The sequence below is a fragment of the Mastacembelus armatus genome, chromosome 15, assembly GCF_900324485.2.
Source record: "Mastacembelus armatus chromosome 15, fMasArm1.2, whole genome shotgun sequence".
NCBI classification, from domain to species: domain Eukaryota; kingdom Metazoa; phylum Chordata; class Actinopteri; order Synbranchiformes; family Mastacembelidae; genus Mastacembelus; species Mastacembelus armatus.
The window spans coordinates 2,569,443-2,585,922 of record NC_046647.1 but is presented as its reverse complement, the minus strand read 5'-3'; the positions used below and the strand labels follow the sequence as shown (position 1 = coordinate 2,585,922).

General features: G+C 40.3%; 1 protein-coding gene across 5 annotated transcripts; it reads right to left on the bottom strand.

The window, feature by feature from the left end:
- Positions 1 to 177: 177 nt before the first annotated feature.
- Positions 178 to 16,117, bottom strand: cep68 (centrosomal protein 68). 5 transcript variants are annotated; one of them, XM_026309213.1, is made up of 9 exons: positions 16,081 to 16,117; positions 15,685 to 15,960; positions 13,514 to 13,782; positions 9,302 to 10,333; positions 4,365 to 4,557; positions 3,621 to 3,820; positions 3,386 to 3,508; positions 1,662 to 1,758; positions 178 to 1,560 (listed from the first exon to the last, which is right to left on the bottom strand). In XM_026309213.1, the coding sequence occupies exons 3-9, from the start codon at positions 13,769 to 13,771 to the stop codon at positions 1,433 to 1,435; spliced, it is 2,031 nt and encodes a 676-aa protein (XP_026164998.1). In that variant the 5' UTR covers positions 13,772 to 13,782; positions 15,685 to 15,960; positions 16,081 to 16,117; the 3' UTR covers positions 178 to 1,432. The 5 variants fall into 5 exon arrangements, with proteins under 5 accessions (XP_026164998.1, XP_026164999.1, XP_026164995.1 ...); XM_026309214.1 differs by lacking the exon at positions 16,081 to 16,117 and having other exon boundaries at positions 15,795 to 16,074; XM_026309210.2 differs by lacking the exons at positions 15,685 to 15,960; positions 16,081 to 16,117 and adding an exon at positions 15,480 to 15,650.
- Positions 16,118 to 16,480: the final 363 nt, after the last annotated feature.

Genomic DNA, 16,480 nt, shown 5'->3' with positions numbered 1-16,480 from the left:
TTCCGGTGTGTGTGCACTTTGGGTGGTAATAATAATAGTGGTAATAGAATTTCCCCATTTGTGGGACTAATAAGGGTAACATAATGCAGTACTGATGGTTAGTCACCCAGCAACAACCCTGATTAAACAAAACATATAAAATGGAATGCAATATGAAATAAAGCTCTCTGATGTTCCTTTTTTTTTTTTTTTTTTGCTTTTATTTGTTGATTTTTGTTTTGGAGAGGAAAAATTCTCTTTTGTGGAAACATAATTACAAAACTTTGAGAATGACTGTCTTGTGTGGTGCTGAAACATAAGATTTATTGCATGCCCAGCGACTTCCACAGGGAGGCCTTCTGTAAGCACATTGTGATTTTAGAGATCAAGATACGATATTGTTTATAAAGCAGTTCACATATTCGAACTCAGTGAAATGAAAACTTAAGACAAAATGTAATATTAATATTGTGTTGGCCTATTGAAAGGCAAATGAATGTGACTGTCAATACCACCAGAGACAGACATATGGACACCATGGCCGCTCTTGTGTCTTGTACAGTAGAAATGTTTTTTCCTGTAACTTCTGTGTAAAAACCTGATTTATGTACATAAATAAAGCATAAAGAGTCCATTTTGAAACATTAGGAGCTGTTTTACATTACTATCAACCAAAAATAGAGTCTAGGGTAAAGTCCTTGAAATCTGTCTGTGTTTGAGCTGTTTAGCAGGTCCTTCACTTTCCTCTACATGTGCACAAAAACACAAACTAAAACCACAGCCAGCTTTATTCTGTGCATGACAGTTTGCATGTTCTCTTCCACCCACAGTCCAAACACATGCAGATTACGTTACTTTATGACTCTAAATTACCCATAAAAGGAAAAGAAATACGTCTAGACAGGGTTTGATTACTAAGAAACAACTCAGGGTTTATAAAACCGGCCAGCGAGCAGGTTTAGTTCATGGGGTATGTTACCGCAGTAACTGACTCAGAGTAAATCATTCTGAACTTTGTGAAACCAAAAACCCTGAGTATCCCTCATCTCAGAGTTAACAAACTCAGGATTTTCACTAAACCTGCTTTCTGAAACAGGCCCCTGTGATAGACTGGTAATCTGTCCAGGGTGCATCCTGCCTCTCACCCAATATTAGCCGGAGCTGGCTGGATGGATGGACTCTGGTTAAGACTTAAAAACAGAAGAGTGACAGTAAGTATAAATAAAAAAAGACTGTAAAATTGTAAAATTCTGTAATAGTTTTTGAAGCACTTGAGGACCAGTATTATTCAATGTGATCACTTCAAGACACTGTACACTCTTTCCTTCATGAAACGTCCTTGAAATTTTCTCTTTGCTACAATAATATATAAATAGCATGTTATTCCATATAACTGCAAAAATGCAGTCAGCTGTGCTTTTTGTTAATCATAAATATGAGCCTCTCTGCTCAGCTAGACTGGACTGGGCTGACTGGGCTGGGTGAGGTTGTCCATGGCAGACAGGATGGAGGTTAAGTCTTCAGTGTGGTTCTGCAGTGCTGCAGACTGCCTCTCTATCAGCAGCAGGGTGTCTCTTAAAACTGGAAATCAGGAGATAAATAAAAATAAACTCATTAAAAGATGAATAACGACTGCTTTTCATTTTAATTTCTGTCTATAACATTGCATACGACAGACTCACTTGGAGATGTGGTGTTGATGCAACTAAGGAGAAGCTGTCCGGTGCGCAGAACACAGGAAATCAGGGGCTGATGGCTGCTGACTTCTTTCTGAAAACTCTGACAGCATCACATCAGTAAAACATACTGCAACAAATAATGCTGCCAACCTGTGACCTGACACACAGTTAAAACCTTTGTGCACCTTTTTACATGCATGTATTACAAATTCTAATTTCATACCTAATTAAGATGAACTTTTTTCTTTCTTTTCTTTCTTTCACCCAAATGCAAAGTGCATGAACCTTGCAGAAGCATGCAGCTTCAAAGATAACTTAACCTGAAAAGGACAGATCAGGTTCACCTTTGATGACAGGTAATCTGTAGCCTGTTACAAATGTAAAAAAATAATAATATAGTTGAAAATAATATAATAAATAGAAAAAAACTACTTCAATTCAAACTAGCAATTAGCAATTAGTCATTGTAAACAAACCAAACAAAACCTTCATATGACCGTGTCTATCTTAAGGGTGAGGGTTTTTATGAGCCTCTGGCTCCAGAGTATGAATGTGGTAGTACTTAGCAATCAGACATACAACGAACATTGCTGGTTTCTGATGTCTGTGCAGCCCTACCTGGGCTGCAGCAGCAGCTCTGTCCTCAGATTTGCTGTGATTTTACAGGTGCATCTCAATAAATCAGGTTGATTTATTTCAGTAATTCAATTCAAAAAGTGAAACTCATATATTATATGGATTTATTACACACAGATTGATATATTTCAAGTGTTTATTTCTTTTAATTTTGATGATTATAACTTACAGCTTATAAAAACCCCAAATTCTGGATCTCAGAAAATTAGAATATTACTTCAGACCAATATAAAAAGTATTTTTAAACACAGAAATGTTGGAACACTGAAAAGTATGAACATGTACAGCACTCAGTACTTGGTTGGGGCTGCTTTTGTATGAATTACTGCAGCAATGTGGTGTGGCATGGAGGTGATCAGTCTGTGGCACTGCTGAGGTGTTATGAGGTGTTATCTCTAGAACTACCTTCTTTCACTTGCGCAACAAAAGCTCAGGACACCTTAGTAGGTATTCTGAGTTAATTAGCTGGATAGAGTGTGACACCATGAGTCTCCAATATTGAGCTTTATCCACAATATTCTAATGAATTATGGGTAAGTTATAATAATCAAAATTAAAAGAAACATATCATTGAAATATATCAGTGTGTGTAATAAATCTATAATATATATGAGTTTCACTTTCTGAATTTAATTAGTGGAATAAATCAACTTTTTGATGAAATTCTAATTTATTGAGATGCACCTGTAGACTGAGGCATTTTTACAAAGTCCACAAATAAACTTTGGTGGTCATTTTACCACCTCAGTAGCAAACTTCTTCCACAGTTTCTCACGTGTCAGTGTGGTAGCTGATTAGCAGAGCTTCACTTGCTATTGTCCTCCTCCCTTTTTACTGATTAGCTCAGTTTATTGTTAGATCAACAGGGCAGCAATAGGTCTAGCCGACACCTAGAGAGGATCCTCAACAATCTCCTTCAAGCACTATTAGGATCATAAATAAACAAATGCAATTGGAAATTATTTTCAAATAAAAAGTGAATGCCCTATCACAAATGTGTCAACATGGTAACCCAGCTAGTGTAGTAGAAACAGACACAACACATCACTCTAGAATATAATAGGCCTGGCATGTTGAGGCCTAGTCTTCACCTGATACTCGGCTACAAATGACCTTAGATTATCGATGTCCACAGTGGCTTCAGCGAGCAGTTCCATCTTCTCTGACACTGTGTACAGCTGTTGTATGAGCTTCTCCAGGTGTGAACAGAAGACCTGGAACACACACAATGCATGGTGAGCATGTCACAATGTGTGCTGAAAATAAAGCAGGATTTAGAAGACAGTGTTCTACTGTATCATCTCGTCTTTTATTTATCCTCTTTACCTGGATATGTTGCATCAGGGAGTTACTTTTTTCCTCATCCTCCTGTCTGTTCCTCTTGCTGCAAGGCAGCGTGGGGTCACACAACTGCTCAACCAAAGCCTCCACCTCCCTGAGACTGGACCAGTTTAGGCCACCTCTACCTGGCTCCACCCAGGCTTCACAAATCCTCCTCACCATCTCAGAGACCCTGTGACATGCTGCTGATGGAAAAGAGATAAATTTGTGAATTCGCTCTTATGCTGCAAGAGCCACAAACTAAATTCAATTCTTTCCTGTTGTACTATTATAGAGGCAAAACCTGGACAAATAAACCACTAGAGAGAATACGTAATGTGGACGCCCCTTTAAGAGTTATTGGTCCAAATCTGTATAATACCTATTGTTAGAAAAATTCAAATGTTTACCCTCAAGTGATCTAATATAGCTTACTTTAGTATAATGGAAAGACTACTGAATAGGGCCTGTTGTGTATTGTGGAAATATAATTTTTGTTCTCAGTGAGCACAGTTTACTCTAACCTTGACTATTTAAGGCCCATATGTCTTTCTGTGTGAAATCCCCTCCCTTTTGTGTTACCATGAAAACTGATGTGTTAGGCTGCAAGCAGCCAGTGACCCTCATGCTGTACCAAGGTGCTGTGTGACTGTTACTCCTTGCAAGTAAAACCTCTATATAATCTTACCGAAGTTCGTCCTCTGAGTCTATTTGTTAAAAGGATTTACCTAACACCTATACAATACATACCCATTTGAGCAGCACTGCTCTCTCTGTTATTTTTTCCCTCCGCTGTGTCTAGATTGATGCCCTCCAGATCTTTGACTTCAGCCTCCTGCTTACCAGACAAGGTGATGGAGGAGAGGATGGAGTTGGTGCCTGGCTCCGGAGATTCCCAACTGGGTGTGACTGACTGGCTCAGCAGGGCCGTCACCTCCCTTACCTGCACACGGACCACATATTGAGCTGAGCTGATCCCTGCACAGTCTATCACTGGGCTCACACATACACACAGACAAAAATTCACACCTTCGGGCAATTTAGAGTCACCATATAACCTGTTTCTTTAATGCAAATATGACTTAGACTGATAAATTACAGTCTATCCTGTCATTTTCTTAAATTCAACCCTCAACAGGATGAGGGTTCTGAAAATGAACAGTTAGATATGTTTGAGGAGTATATGAATTTCAATTTGGCCATATTAGACAATATGACATTGGTTTTCATGCCTATGCATGTCCCTATGTCAGTCTGATAAACTGTCTCACTCCATTCACTACATAAACACATGGATGACCAATATATTCTGTAAACAATCAAACTAACAAAGCCAAAGAAATGCAGACCCATATTGGTGCTCAAAAACATGAAGCATGAAAAAAAAAAATCTCTATTTAATTTTTGTCTTTCAAATTTCAAGCTAGAAATATAACTAGAACAGCATTTTACTCTCTCAGACATAAAGCCCTTGTGCAACCATTTGTCCCTAAGAAAGACACAGGAGATGGACTGGTGACCTGGGATAGGTTCAAGCAGATCCCTGTAACCCTAGAATATTATCAAAAAGTTGATTTATTTCAGTAATTCAAATCAAAAAGTGAAACTCATATTCTATAGATTCATTTCACACAGACTTATATATTTAAAGTGTTTATTTCTTTTACTTTTGATGATTATAACTTACAGCTAATGAAAACCCAAAATTCAGTATCTCAGAAAATTAAGAGTATTGTGAAAAGGTTTAATATTGGAGACTCATGGTGTCACATTCTAGCCAACTAATTAACTCAAAACACCTACAAAGGTTTCCTGAGCCTTTAAATGGCCTCTGTGTGGTTCAGTAGGCCACACAATCATAGGGAAGACTGCTGACTTGACAGTTGTCCAGAAGACGATCATTGACACCCTGCACAAGGAGGGTAAGACACAAAAGGTCATTGCTAAAGAAGCTGGCTGTTCACAGAGTGCTGTACCCAAGCACATTAATGGAAAGATGAATGGAAGGAAGCTGGAGCCAGTGCTTCAAAAGCCACCACGCACAGACGTATCCAGAACATGAGCTACAACTGTCGCATTCCTTGTGTCAAGCCACTCTTGAACCAGAGACAACGTCAGAGGCGTCTTACTTGGGCTAAGGACAAAAAGGACTGCACTGTTGCTCAGTGAAAGGTAAAGTAAAGTCCTCTTTTCAGATGAAAGCACATTTTGCATTTCATTTGGAAATCAAGGTCCCAGAGTCTGGAGGAAGAGAGGAGAGGTACAGAATCCATGTTGCTTGAGGTCCAGTGTATTGTGAAGAGGAAGATGCGAGATACCAGACCCAACAACGCAGAAGAGCTGAAGGCTGCTATCAGAGCAAGTTGGACTTCCAAAACACCTCAGCAGTGCCACAGACTGTGTATCAGAAATATATCAGTCTGTGTGTAATAAATATATAATATGAGTTTCACTTTTTAAATTCAATTACTGAAATAAAGCAACATTTTGATGATATTCTAATTTATTGAGATGCACCTGTATCTGTCTTCAGGGCTCCATAAAAAATCTACAGATCCAAAATGCAGATAGATGTCTTCTAAAGGCAGCGATAATGTCACACTCAATGTAACTGAAGGCTATTTTTGGTTACAAGGAAATTGTTAGTTTGACCTTTCTAAATCTCAATAAGCGAAATTAATACAATTGATGAATAAGGAAAGGTGAGAAAAGATCAGATAAACTGATCATGTTGCCAGAACTGCATACTATTCATCACTAACAGAGGAAAATAAGAACAATCCCAGGTTTCTTTTCAGCACTGTAGCCAGGCTGACAAAAAGTCTTGAATCATTTGTAGGACCTCAGTTATGTTTAGACTGCTTCTCTCCCATAGATCTCTCTGAATTTACATCAGTACTTGCTTCATCGAAATCATCAATGTGTCTCTTAGACCCCATCCCGACTAGACTGCTTAAAGACACCCTGCCATTAATGAACTCATCTTTATTAGACTTGGTAAATTTATCTCTAGTATCAGGCTACGTACCACAGGCCTTTAAGACTGCAGTAATCAAACCTTTAATCAAAAAGCCTAGTCTTGATCTATTAAATGAATAGTATGCAGTATGCAGTTCTGGCTTTACGGAGAGCTTTTTTATATGTTAGTAGACTGTTTTTCCAGGCTAGAAAAATTTCCTCTAAGTTTGTGGAACGCCACTTCCTTTCCAGCTTTCATGATGCCTGCTTTAAGGTACGAATATGTAAATTATACCATGGGGCTAGTCTTCTCTGATTCACTAACTTCTTTTTCAGAGGGGCCACAGAATCAAGCGTTTCACGCAGTGAGGTTACAGCACTGTCAACAACATGATCAATTTGGTAGGGAGTGGGATTAAAGCAGCTGCCCTCCACTACGTTTATACTTGGCATAGATGTAAATAAAGATGGAATCATTTTCTTAAATTTATTAACAGCGTTGTCAGATAAACATCTGCTGTAGTGGAATTTTCTTCCAAACGCTGCATGATCCATCATTTTAAATTCAAAAGTTATTAAAGAATGATCTGACAAAACAGGATTTGGATTTTGGATTCACATCAGCAGTTGCTTCATCTACATCATCAACATGTCTCTTAGACCCCATCCCGACTAGACTGCTTAAAGACACCCTGCCATTAATTAACTCATCTTTATTAGACTTGGTGAATTTATCTCTAGTATCAGGCTACGTACCACAGGCCTTTAAGACTGCAGTAATCAAACCCTTACTCAAAAAGCCCAGTCTTGATCCAGGAGTCTTGGCTAATTAAAGACCAATATCCAACCTACCATTTATTTCTAAAATCCTAGATAAAGCTGTTGCTAAGCAGCTATCAGACCACTTACACAGGAATGAACTATTTGAAGATTTTCAATCAGGATTTAGAGCACATCATAGTACAGAAACAGCACTGTTAAAAGTCACCAATGATCTTCTCTTAGCCTCAGATAATGGACTTGTTTCTATACTTGTCCTCCTAGACCTTAGTGCTGCATTTGACACTACTGACAACAGCATCTTATTACAGAGACTGGAGCATGTGACTGCTATCAGAGGAACAGCATTCAAATGGTTCCAATCCTACTTATCAGACAGATTCCAGTTTGTTCATGTTCATGATGAACCTTCCACATGCACAAAAGTTAGTTATGGAGTTCCACAAGGCTCTGTGCTAGGACCGATTCTGTTCACCCTGTACATGCTTCCTTTAGGCTATGTTATTAGGAAGCACTCTGTTAATTACCACTGCTATGCTGCTCAGCTGTATCCATCTATGAAACCTGTTAACACAAACCAGTTAACCAGACTTCAGGCATGTCTGACATAAAGGCCTGGATGACCAGTAACTTTCTACTTTTAAATTCAGAGAAAACAGAAGTATTGTATTTGGGACTAAAAACCTCAGAAATAACTTTTCTCAAATTATAGCTACTCTAGATGGCATAACCCTGGCCTCTAGCACTACTGTAAAAAACCTTGGAGTTATTTTTGACCAGGACATGTCCTTTAACTCACACATAAAACAAATCTCTAGAAAATTCTTTCACTTGTGCAACATTGCCGAAATTAGGAACATCCTATCTCAAAATGATGCAGAAAAACTAGTCCATGCATTTGTTACCTCAAGGCTAGATTACTGTAACTCATAATTATCTGGATGTCCCAGTATCTCCATAAAAAGCCTCTGGTTAATCCAGAATGCTGCAGCCAGAGTCCTCACAGGAACAGGCAAGATAGCTCATATTTCTCCTATATTAGCTTCTCTTCAATGGCTCCCTGTAAAATCCATAATAGAATTTAAAATCCTTCTTCACACATACAAATCCCTTCATGATCAAGCTCCTTCATACCTTAAAGACCTCATAGTACCATATTATTCCAATAGACCACTCCGCTCTCAGAGTGCAGGTCTACTTGTGGTTCCCAGAGTTTCCAAAAGTAGAATGGGAGGCAGAGCCTTTAGCTCTCAAGCTCCTCTCCTGTGGAACCAGCTCCCAGTCTGGGTTCAGGAGGCAGACACTCTTTGTACTTTTAAGGCTAGACTTAAAACCTTCCTTTTTGACAAAGCGTAAAGTTAGGGCTGGCTTCAGGTAACCCTGAACCATCCCTTAGTTATGCTGCTATATGCCTAGACTGCCCGAGGACCATCAGTGCACTGAGCTCCCCTTCCCTTCCCTTCCCTTCCCTTCCCCTCACATATATTCCACCCTTGAATGTCACGAAGTTTGTGCTCTCTCTCTCCCCTAGTTTGTGCTCTCTCCCTCTCTCTCTGTTCTCTCTCTGTACCTTCTGCAGGTGTCCCCGGACCTGGAGCTGTATATTGCTGATGTGCAGTTACTGGTCCCACCAACCTGCAGTGTCTATTTGTTGTTTATTGTTGCTGTTCTTTTCTCTCTCCTCTATCCACTCACCCCAACCGGTCGAGGCAGATGGCAGATGGATTTTTTCTTCCATTAAAGGGAGTTTTTCCTCTCCACTGTCACCAAGTGCTTGCTCATAAGGGATTTGTTGGGTTTTTTTGGTTTTTTGTAAAGTGCCTTGAGATGATTTGTATTGTGATTTGGCGCTATACAAATAAAATTGAATTGAATTGAATTGAATTGATCTGAATAAAATCACCAATTTGATATTGGCAGAAAAGTTAATGAGTGTCAACAGTACTGACCTGCCTGGACAGCAGTTTCAGCTCCATCAGTTGCTCTGGAAGAGGCCAGAACTCCTCCTCCACCTCCCCAAATGCACTTCTGGACCAATGAAGGGCACTGGTGGTGTGGAAAGCAGTGGAGGTGGACAGTACATGGTGCTGATGATGACCAGTCTTCAGTCCACCTCTGTCCTTACTGCAGTACAAACTGTTCAAACCTCTCAGACCTGAAGAGTTTGTTACGGAGAGTGGGATACTGGAGGCCAGAACATCTGAAGATCTGGTGAACACTGCAAGGTCAGGTGACCAATGACCTGCAGCCAGAGAATTAATTTCACTGGTCTTCCCTGTGCCAGTCATTGAAAAGTCCAACCCTGTCATGCTGATGGGGCTGCAAAAGTGTTCCAGTTCAACCCCTGAGTCCTGCAGGTCTGTTTGCAGGACAGAGTAAAGCTCAGAACTGCCCCAATCACTAGCCTCTCCTGGTTTCAGAGGGTAGGTGTAGTTCAGCAAAGCCTGATATTCCCTGTTTGGGTCCCAACCTGCAGAGTACCTGTCTGGAGATGGAGGCAAAGCTTTAGGGATGGCACAGGCCCAGTGTTTTGCCTGATAGGAAGACATGGCTTCTCCCTTTGAGTGTCCATAAGAGAATAGGTTGGTATCTCCTTGACCTTTCCCCTCATTCCCTCCCAGCCCGAGCTTAGTTAGGCCTGGCCTGGAGTACCCTGAGCAAGGGATGTATTTAGGATATATGACAGTGGATGTCATTTGCGGCTTCAGAGGAGTGTTTGGTCTCTGCTCATCCAGAGTGGAGCTCGAGAGGCTCAGCTGGGCTGATCTGCTGCCTGAGGAACATGATCCAAGAGCTGGCACCTCATGGCCCATACTCCCGATGAGCTCTGAGACACCCAAGTGTGGTTCTTCTGTAGAAGCCGAGGGAGAGGAGATATGTCTGTGAGAGAGGCCGAGGCTCTTTAGAACCAATTCCGTTCTTGGTCTGAACAAGACATTTGTGTCAGTGTGTTCTCCTCTGCTAAAACCCAACGTATTCTCCTATAAGGGCAGAAGAGTGACAGAATTAAACAACAATAATTATTGCTGCATCTTCATTATATCAATGCTCTGTAATGGCTCTATTCAGACATGACACATACAGTGGGGCAAATAAGTATTTGATACACTACCGATTTTTCAAGTTTTGCCACTTACAAAGAATGGAGAGATCTGTAATTTTCATCATAGGTACACCTCAACTATGAGTAACAGAATCTAAAAAAAAATCCAGAAAATCACATTGTATGATTTTTAAATAATTAATTTCCATTTTATTGCATGAAATAAGTATTTGATCACCTACCAACCAGCAAGAATTCTGGCTCTCACAAACCTGTTATTTTGTCTTTAAGAAGTCCTCCTACCCTCCACTCATTGCCTTCTCCACTATGGGCAAGACCAAAGAGATGTCTAAGGACACTAGAGACAAAATTGTAGACCTGCACAGGCCTGGGATGGGCTACAGGACAATAGACAAACAGCTTGGTGAGAAGGCAACAACTGTTGGCGCAATTATTCGAAAATGGAAAAAATTCAAGATGACTGTCAATCTCCCTCGGACTGGGGCTCCATGCAAGATCTCGTGCAGTATCGTGGAGTATCATTGATCCTGAGAAAGGTGAGGGATCAGCCTAAAACTACACGGGAGGACCTGGCCAATGACCTGAAGAGAGCTGGAACCGCAGTCTCAACGGTTACCATTAGTAATATACTAACTACACCTTCATGCCAAAGACCATCTGGATGACCCAGAGGAGGCATGGGAGAAGATCATGTGGTCAGATGAGACCAAAATAGAACTTTTTGGTATAAACTCCACTCGCCGTGTTTGGAGGAAGAAGAAGGATGAGTACAATCCCAAGAACACCATCCCAACCGTGAAGCATGGGAACATCATGCTTTGGCGGTGCTTTTCTGCAAAGGGGACAGGACGACTGCACCGTATTGAGGGGAGGATGGATGGGGCCATGTATCGTGAGATTTTGGGCAACAACCTCCTTCCCTCAGTAAGAGCATTGAAGATGGGTCATGGCTGGGTCTTCCAGCATGACAATGACCCCAAACACACAGCCAGGGCAACTAAGGAGTGGCTCCGTAAGAAACATTTCAAGGTCCTGGAGTGGCCTAGCCAGTCTCCAGACCTGAACCCAATTGAAAATCTGTGGAGGGAGCTGAAACTCCGTGTTGCCCAGCGACAGCCCCAAAACCTGAAAGATCTGGAGAAGACCTGTATGGAGGAGTGGGCCAAAATCCCCGCTGCAGTGTGTGCAAACCTGGTCAAGAACTACAGGAAACGTCTGACCTCTGTAATTGTAACAAAGGTTTCTGTACCAAATATTAAGTTCTATTTTTCTATTGTATCAAATACTTATTTCATGCAATAAAATGGAAATTAATTATTTAAAAATCATACAATGTGATTTTCTGGATTTTTTTTTAGATTCTGTCTCTCACAGTTGAGGTGTATCTACAATGAAAATTACAGATCTCTGAATTCTTTGTAAGTGGGAAAACTTGAAAAATCAGCAGTGTATCAAATACTTATTTGCCCCACTGTACGAAGGGTTTCAGGCTGAGCTGCTTATTGGATGATACTTAGTATCAGCTCCACAGAAGAAACGAGGAACAGCACAGCTGAGCTCAGCAGTAGTAATATGAAGGAAGAATTGTTCTCACTTGGTACAATTTTCCCCAAAAAGTAAACTTTTATCTTTATATGAAAAAGCAGTAACATTACAACATGTTATGTTGTGATTGTATGTGATGCCATTTTAATACATCACAATCAAATATGTTATCTAATCTAATGCTTGCTCATAAAGGATTTGGTGGGTTTGTCTTTTTTGTAAAGTGCCTTGAGAATACTGAATTACTTTGAATTCACTTTTGTCTTGACATATTTGGAGAGAAAATCCCTTTCTCATGTTACTCACTTCTCTCCGCATTGTGGTTTTTCATAGGTATGACTTTTCCATTTCATGCCCTTTCTCAGTGTCATGACTTTTCTCAACAGTTGTGACTTTCTTCACTGTACTATGAATTTTCTCATATTACTATTTTCTCCCATGTTGATATGACTTTTCTCATAGACCTTTTCTTGAAAAAAATGTATATAACTTCATTTATGTATTAATTTTCTCTTTCACTTTTCTTCTAAAAGCGTGACTCCATTACGCTTAATATGGTAATTGTTTGAATTATGATTTTTTTGAAAATTAGAACAATTTCAGTTCAGCCAGCAGTTATGTAAATTAACAATATGTAATGTATTAATGTTCTGACCTAGGTTCTATCTAGGTTCTGACCTTTTTGCTGCCCACAACGAACCGTCTGACTCAACTTAGCAGGGAGTGCAGAACAACAATACAGCAATGCCCCCCAGAAACACATGAGGTCAGGAGTCTGATGACAACCACATCTACTAATCTGCTACTTGGACCTGCTTTGTGTGGTTATGTCACTAGCTGGTATGTGACTATTCCTCTATCATACCTAGGCCAAGAGAGGAACATGCTATGTAGTGAAAAAGCATGTTCATAGCAGCCACTGTGAGGCTCCTCCTCTTTTTGATACCTTAGACCATGAGGGAAGACAGTTCACAATAAAACACAATGAAATGAGATTATGAATCTAAACCCAGCACTAGAGACAACCAAATGCTGATATTTAGAAGGTTAACATGTAACTACAGCTGACGCTAGCTCTTGGGCAGCATGGAACATAGGCATGGAGCAGAAAAAGCAAAGACTGATAGTCATGATTTGAAGGGTGTGTGCTACACTCACAGATGTATGTCATGTGAGCACTGGACTGGACAAGGCTTCACTTCATTCTAATCATTTTTTATTTTTCTCGCAGTGGAACTAATATTCAGCCACAGATAGCTATTGTGGCTTTTCTACCCTTTGTAAAGTACATTACATTTACCTAACCTGGTGTAACAAGAGTGTGAACCTGTGCAGCACAGTAATATGATGGCATTCAGTTCAGGCCTTATCTTCTTGTTACTTTTACAGAAAAAGGAAAAGTCTTTCTGTACAGGACTAGGACACTGACATGTAATCTGAAAAGAAAACAGACATTGTAATCTCAAATTGTATTTGATGGTTTAAATTTTGTAGACTATAAAGTTCAAAATATGACTTCCTATAGAAGACTAATAAAGACACTGGTCCTCACCTTCACTGTGTGTGTCTGTGGAGCTGTCTTCTTTAATGGAGATGCATGCTCTTCTGCAGAGAACAGAGGCTTTCTCATCACATACTGCCTTTCTGTCACATACCTGCAGGTAGGTGCTAGAGTAACACTTTTCTGTGGCCCTGATCTTTCTCTCTTTGTCTTTATTCTTTCGCCATCTTTTATAGTTGAGGTCAAGCATCCCCTGCTGTGTTGTGCTGGTAAAGTCTTCCATTGCTGGCAGCATCCCTTAACTTCCATTGTTCTGTTAACTAAAGAAACATAACAACATTCAGTGTTACATAATAGGACTTGGTGTTCTCAGAAAGGTTAATGTCTTGTATTTTTTATCATAAAATCTTATCCTGTATCTTATCAACAACAAATATCATGTTGCTGAGATGAGGTACAGAAAATAAATACTGAGGTCCAATATATTTAAAACTACAATATGCGAGTGATACACAGCAATATAAACAAACTGAGATTTTAAAGTTTTACAAATGACCAAAAGTTTTGTCCATCCATTTATCTATCCAGTATCACCTGCTTGTCCTGGGCGAGAGGTGTGGTACACCCTAGACACATCGCCAGTGTACTACACCAAGGAAATTATCATTAAATTATAACACAAGTAACCGTTGTTGTTGCAGTTACACAAGCATCTGTCCTTATACAGTCGGTATTTCTTGAAGTCTAAATCAAGCCAAAGGGACATCATCTGCCCCTGTTTTTGTAAAAAGATGACTGATGTTTTGGTGCTATACAAATAAACTGAATTAAATTGAATTGAACTATATTTCACATATTTTGTGAAAAAGAAAATCAATTGTTAAAACAATTGTTAACCCTAAATTTTATTAATGCACTGCAAAAATTCTGCATAGAACTTAACGTACTTCAGGCACAGGTTAGTTTCTAAGAAGGAAAACGTCTTTCTGTAACATGTGACCAAACTGAAAACCACACCCACCTCATTCAGCGATTGGCCACAGGTGGAGAAAGTAGGAAGACTTTCAGTTTTCAGCTTTCAGCTCTTTAATTCACTCAACTACTTCTGTCATTTATCATTTGAACAACACCGGGCCAGCTGCCCTGCAATCGGCCTCCCATACATACAAATAAACATCGCAGCACCTTTTATGTACTCTTCATAATTCATTCACATTCTGAGGATTAAAAAAGTCAATTTGTATAGTTCATGATGCTTGGAAAATGCCCGTATTTGTTTAACTTGTTTTCCATTTTGGGCCTGTGTGCATCATGTGACAAACAAGGAAGTTGCATTGTTGTTTGGCCTAACAGTATAAACACAGAAACACATTGGGTGTAGCTTTCACAGGGACATCTGCGGGCCAGTCCACAGTAAAGCTCTATGTATTCAGCTGATAGTAACTGTGTATGAGCAGCAGCCCTGTTACCTTTGTTTGCATGTATATGTATCGTGCTGTCATATTGTGCTTTCCCTCAGTCTTGGTTTTCTCTCTCTCTCTCTCTGTTGGACAGCCAATCAAACTAAAAAGCATGCCATGTGACCTCTTTAGTGATTAGATGAACATAGGTTTGTTTTAAAAAAGATGTGTACCAGTCGGTACCTTTTTCTTTCACTGAGTTGATCGCTTGCACGTCAGAAAACGCTGCGTTAGTGAACTGTGACAAACCTTGGACATAGAGCTAACGCTGCTCAGTAGATGGTTCGTGTTGGAGCCTTTGTCTTGTGTTGACATTCACGTGTCAAACAGTGGGACAACGGAGACAACAAGCAGCTAAGTTACACCAAACAGAGACACGAGCTAGCCGTGTCTCCAGTTACTGCGTTCACTGTACGTCCTGTACTGTACTAGGGTGGTCTATCTACACATGAACCGTTTATGTGTCTGTAAGAACCCAAACCTAACTTACATGAAGCTACAGGGTTAGACTTAAAGCTGGAGTGGTAATCACTGTCATAAAAATGTTAGCGTTATACCCATTTAGGCCGTTTGTGTCCCTTCTTATCGACAAAACCTGCATAAGCAGCCGAGGATCCCGTCATCTCTTTCACGGTTCTTCTGCTCACCAGTTCGACATCTTTATGAGCCATCTTTGCCTCCTCTCCTCATCTCTCATTTCCAGCATTTAGCTAGCTTAACACACTATTTGATCTGCGGAACACAGTAGCGCTTGTCACTTACCGATGTCTATCAGTCGAGTCCTTCCACTGGTAAAAGCAAGATAATTGTTTATATATTACCACGTTTCGTATCGTAAGTTAGTTAACTAAGCTCGGATCATCCATCTGTACCTTAGCTCTTCCCTGTAGCTTTGTGCGTTCTTCCTTCCGAGCTGCCTTCGCGGACTTCTCATCTCCGGACATTTAGCAAAAGTCTTCTTAAGGTTGGTATTTATTTAAATAAACTTTATGACTTCACGAACAAGAGGATCCAACAAAAATGCACTGTTCGCAATATCTGAGCAGAAGAAACAAAATCATCAAGAAGTGATGTTTTAATAGCTAAAACTTTAGGTATTACAGTTTGTGTACAGTAGCTACTGTGCTGAAGTTTTAGTGTTTTAGATTCTTATCAGACCTGTCCAGGGTGTACCCCTGTCTTCCAACCGAAAGAGAGCTGGGATAGGCTCCAGCAGATCCCCGTGACCCTGATTCAGGAAAAAGCGGGTATAGAAAATGGATGGATGGATGGGTGGATGGATGGATTCTTATCAGACAACACCATCAGGTGTCTGGTCCCAGGTTCATTGTGCAGGATAACAAGACCCCAAGGAGCATTCAGTTCATGAAGTGGATCTGACCCTCACAGACCCTGGGCAGTGTGGAGTCAGTCTGGGATCTTATGAAGAGAGAGAAACACTGGGACAGTCTGAATGTACAGAAGAACTGCAGCAGCTTCCCCAAGGTGCTGCAAAGTACCAGGAGAAACTGTGTGCAGGTCAAACCACAGAGAACTGCTGGTGGTTCAAGGGCAAAGT

Excerpts from the sequence above, each read along its gene's own strand:
- cep68 (XM_026309210.2), bottom strand. Across the intron at positions 3,821-4,364 it reads GAGCAGTGCTGCTCAAATGG|CAGCATGTCACAGGGTCTCT; the intron begins GTATGTATTGTA and ends CTTTTCCATCAG. Across the intron at positions 1,759-3,385 it reads CATTTGTAGCCGAGTATCAG|AGTTTTCAGAAAGAAGTCAG; the intron begins GTGAAGACTAGG and ends TGATGCTGTCAG.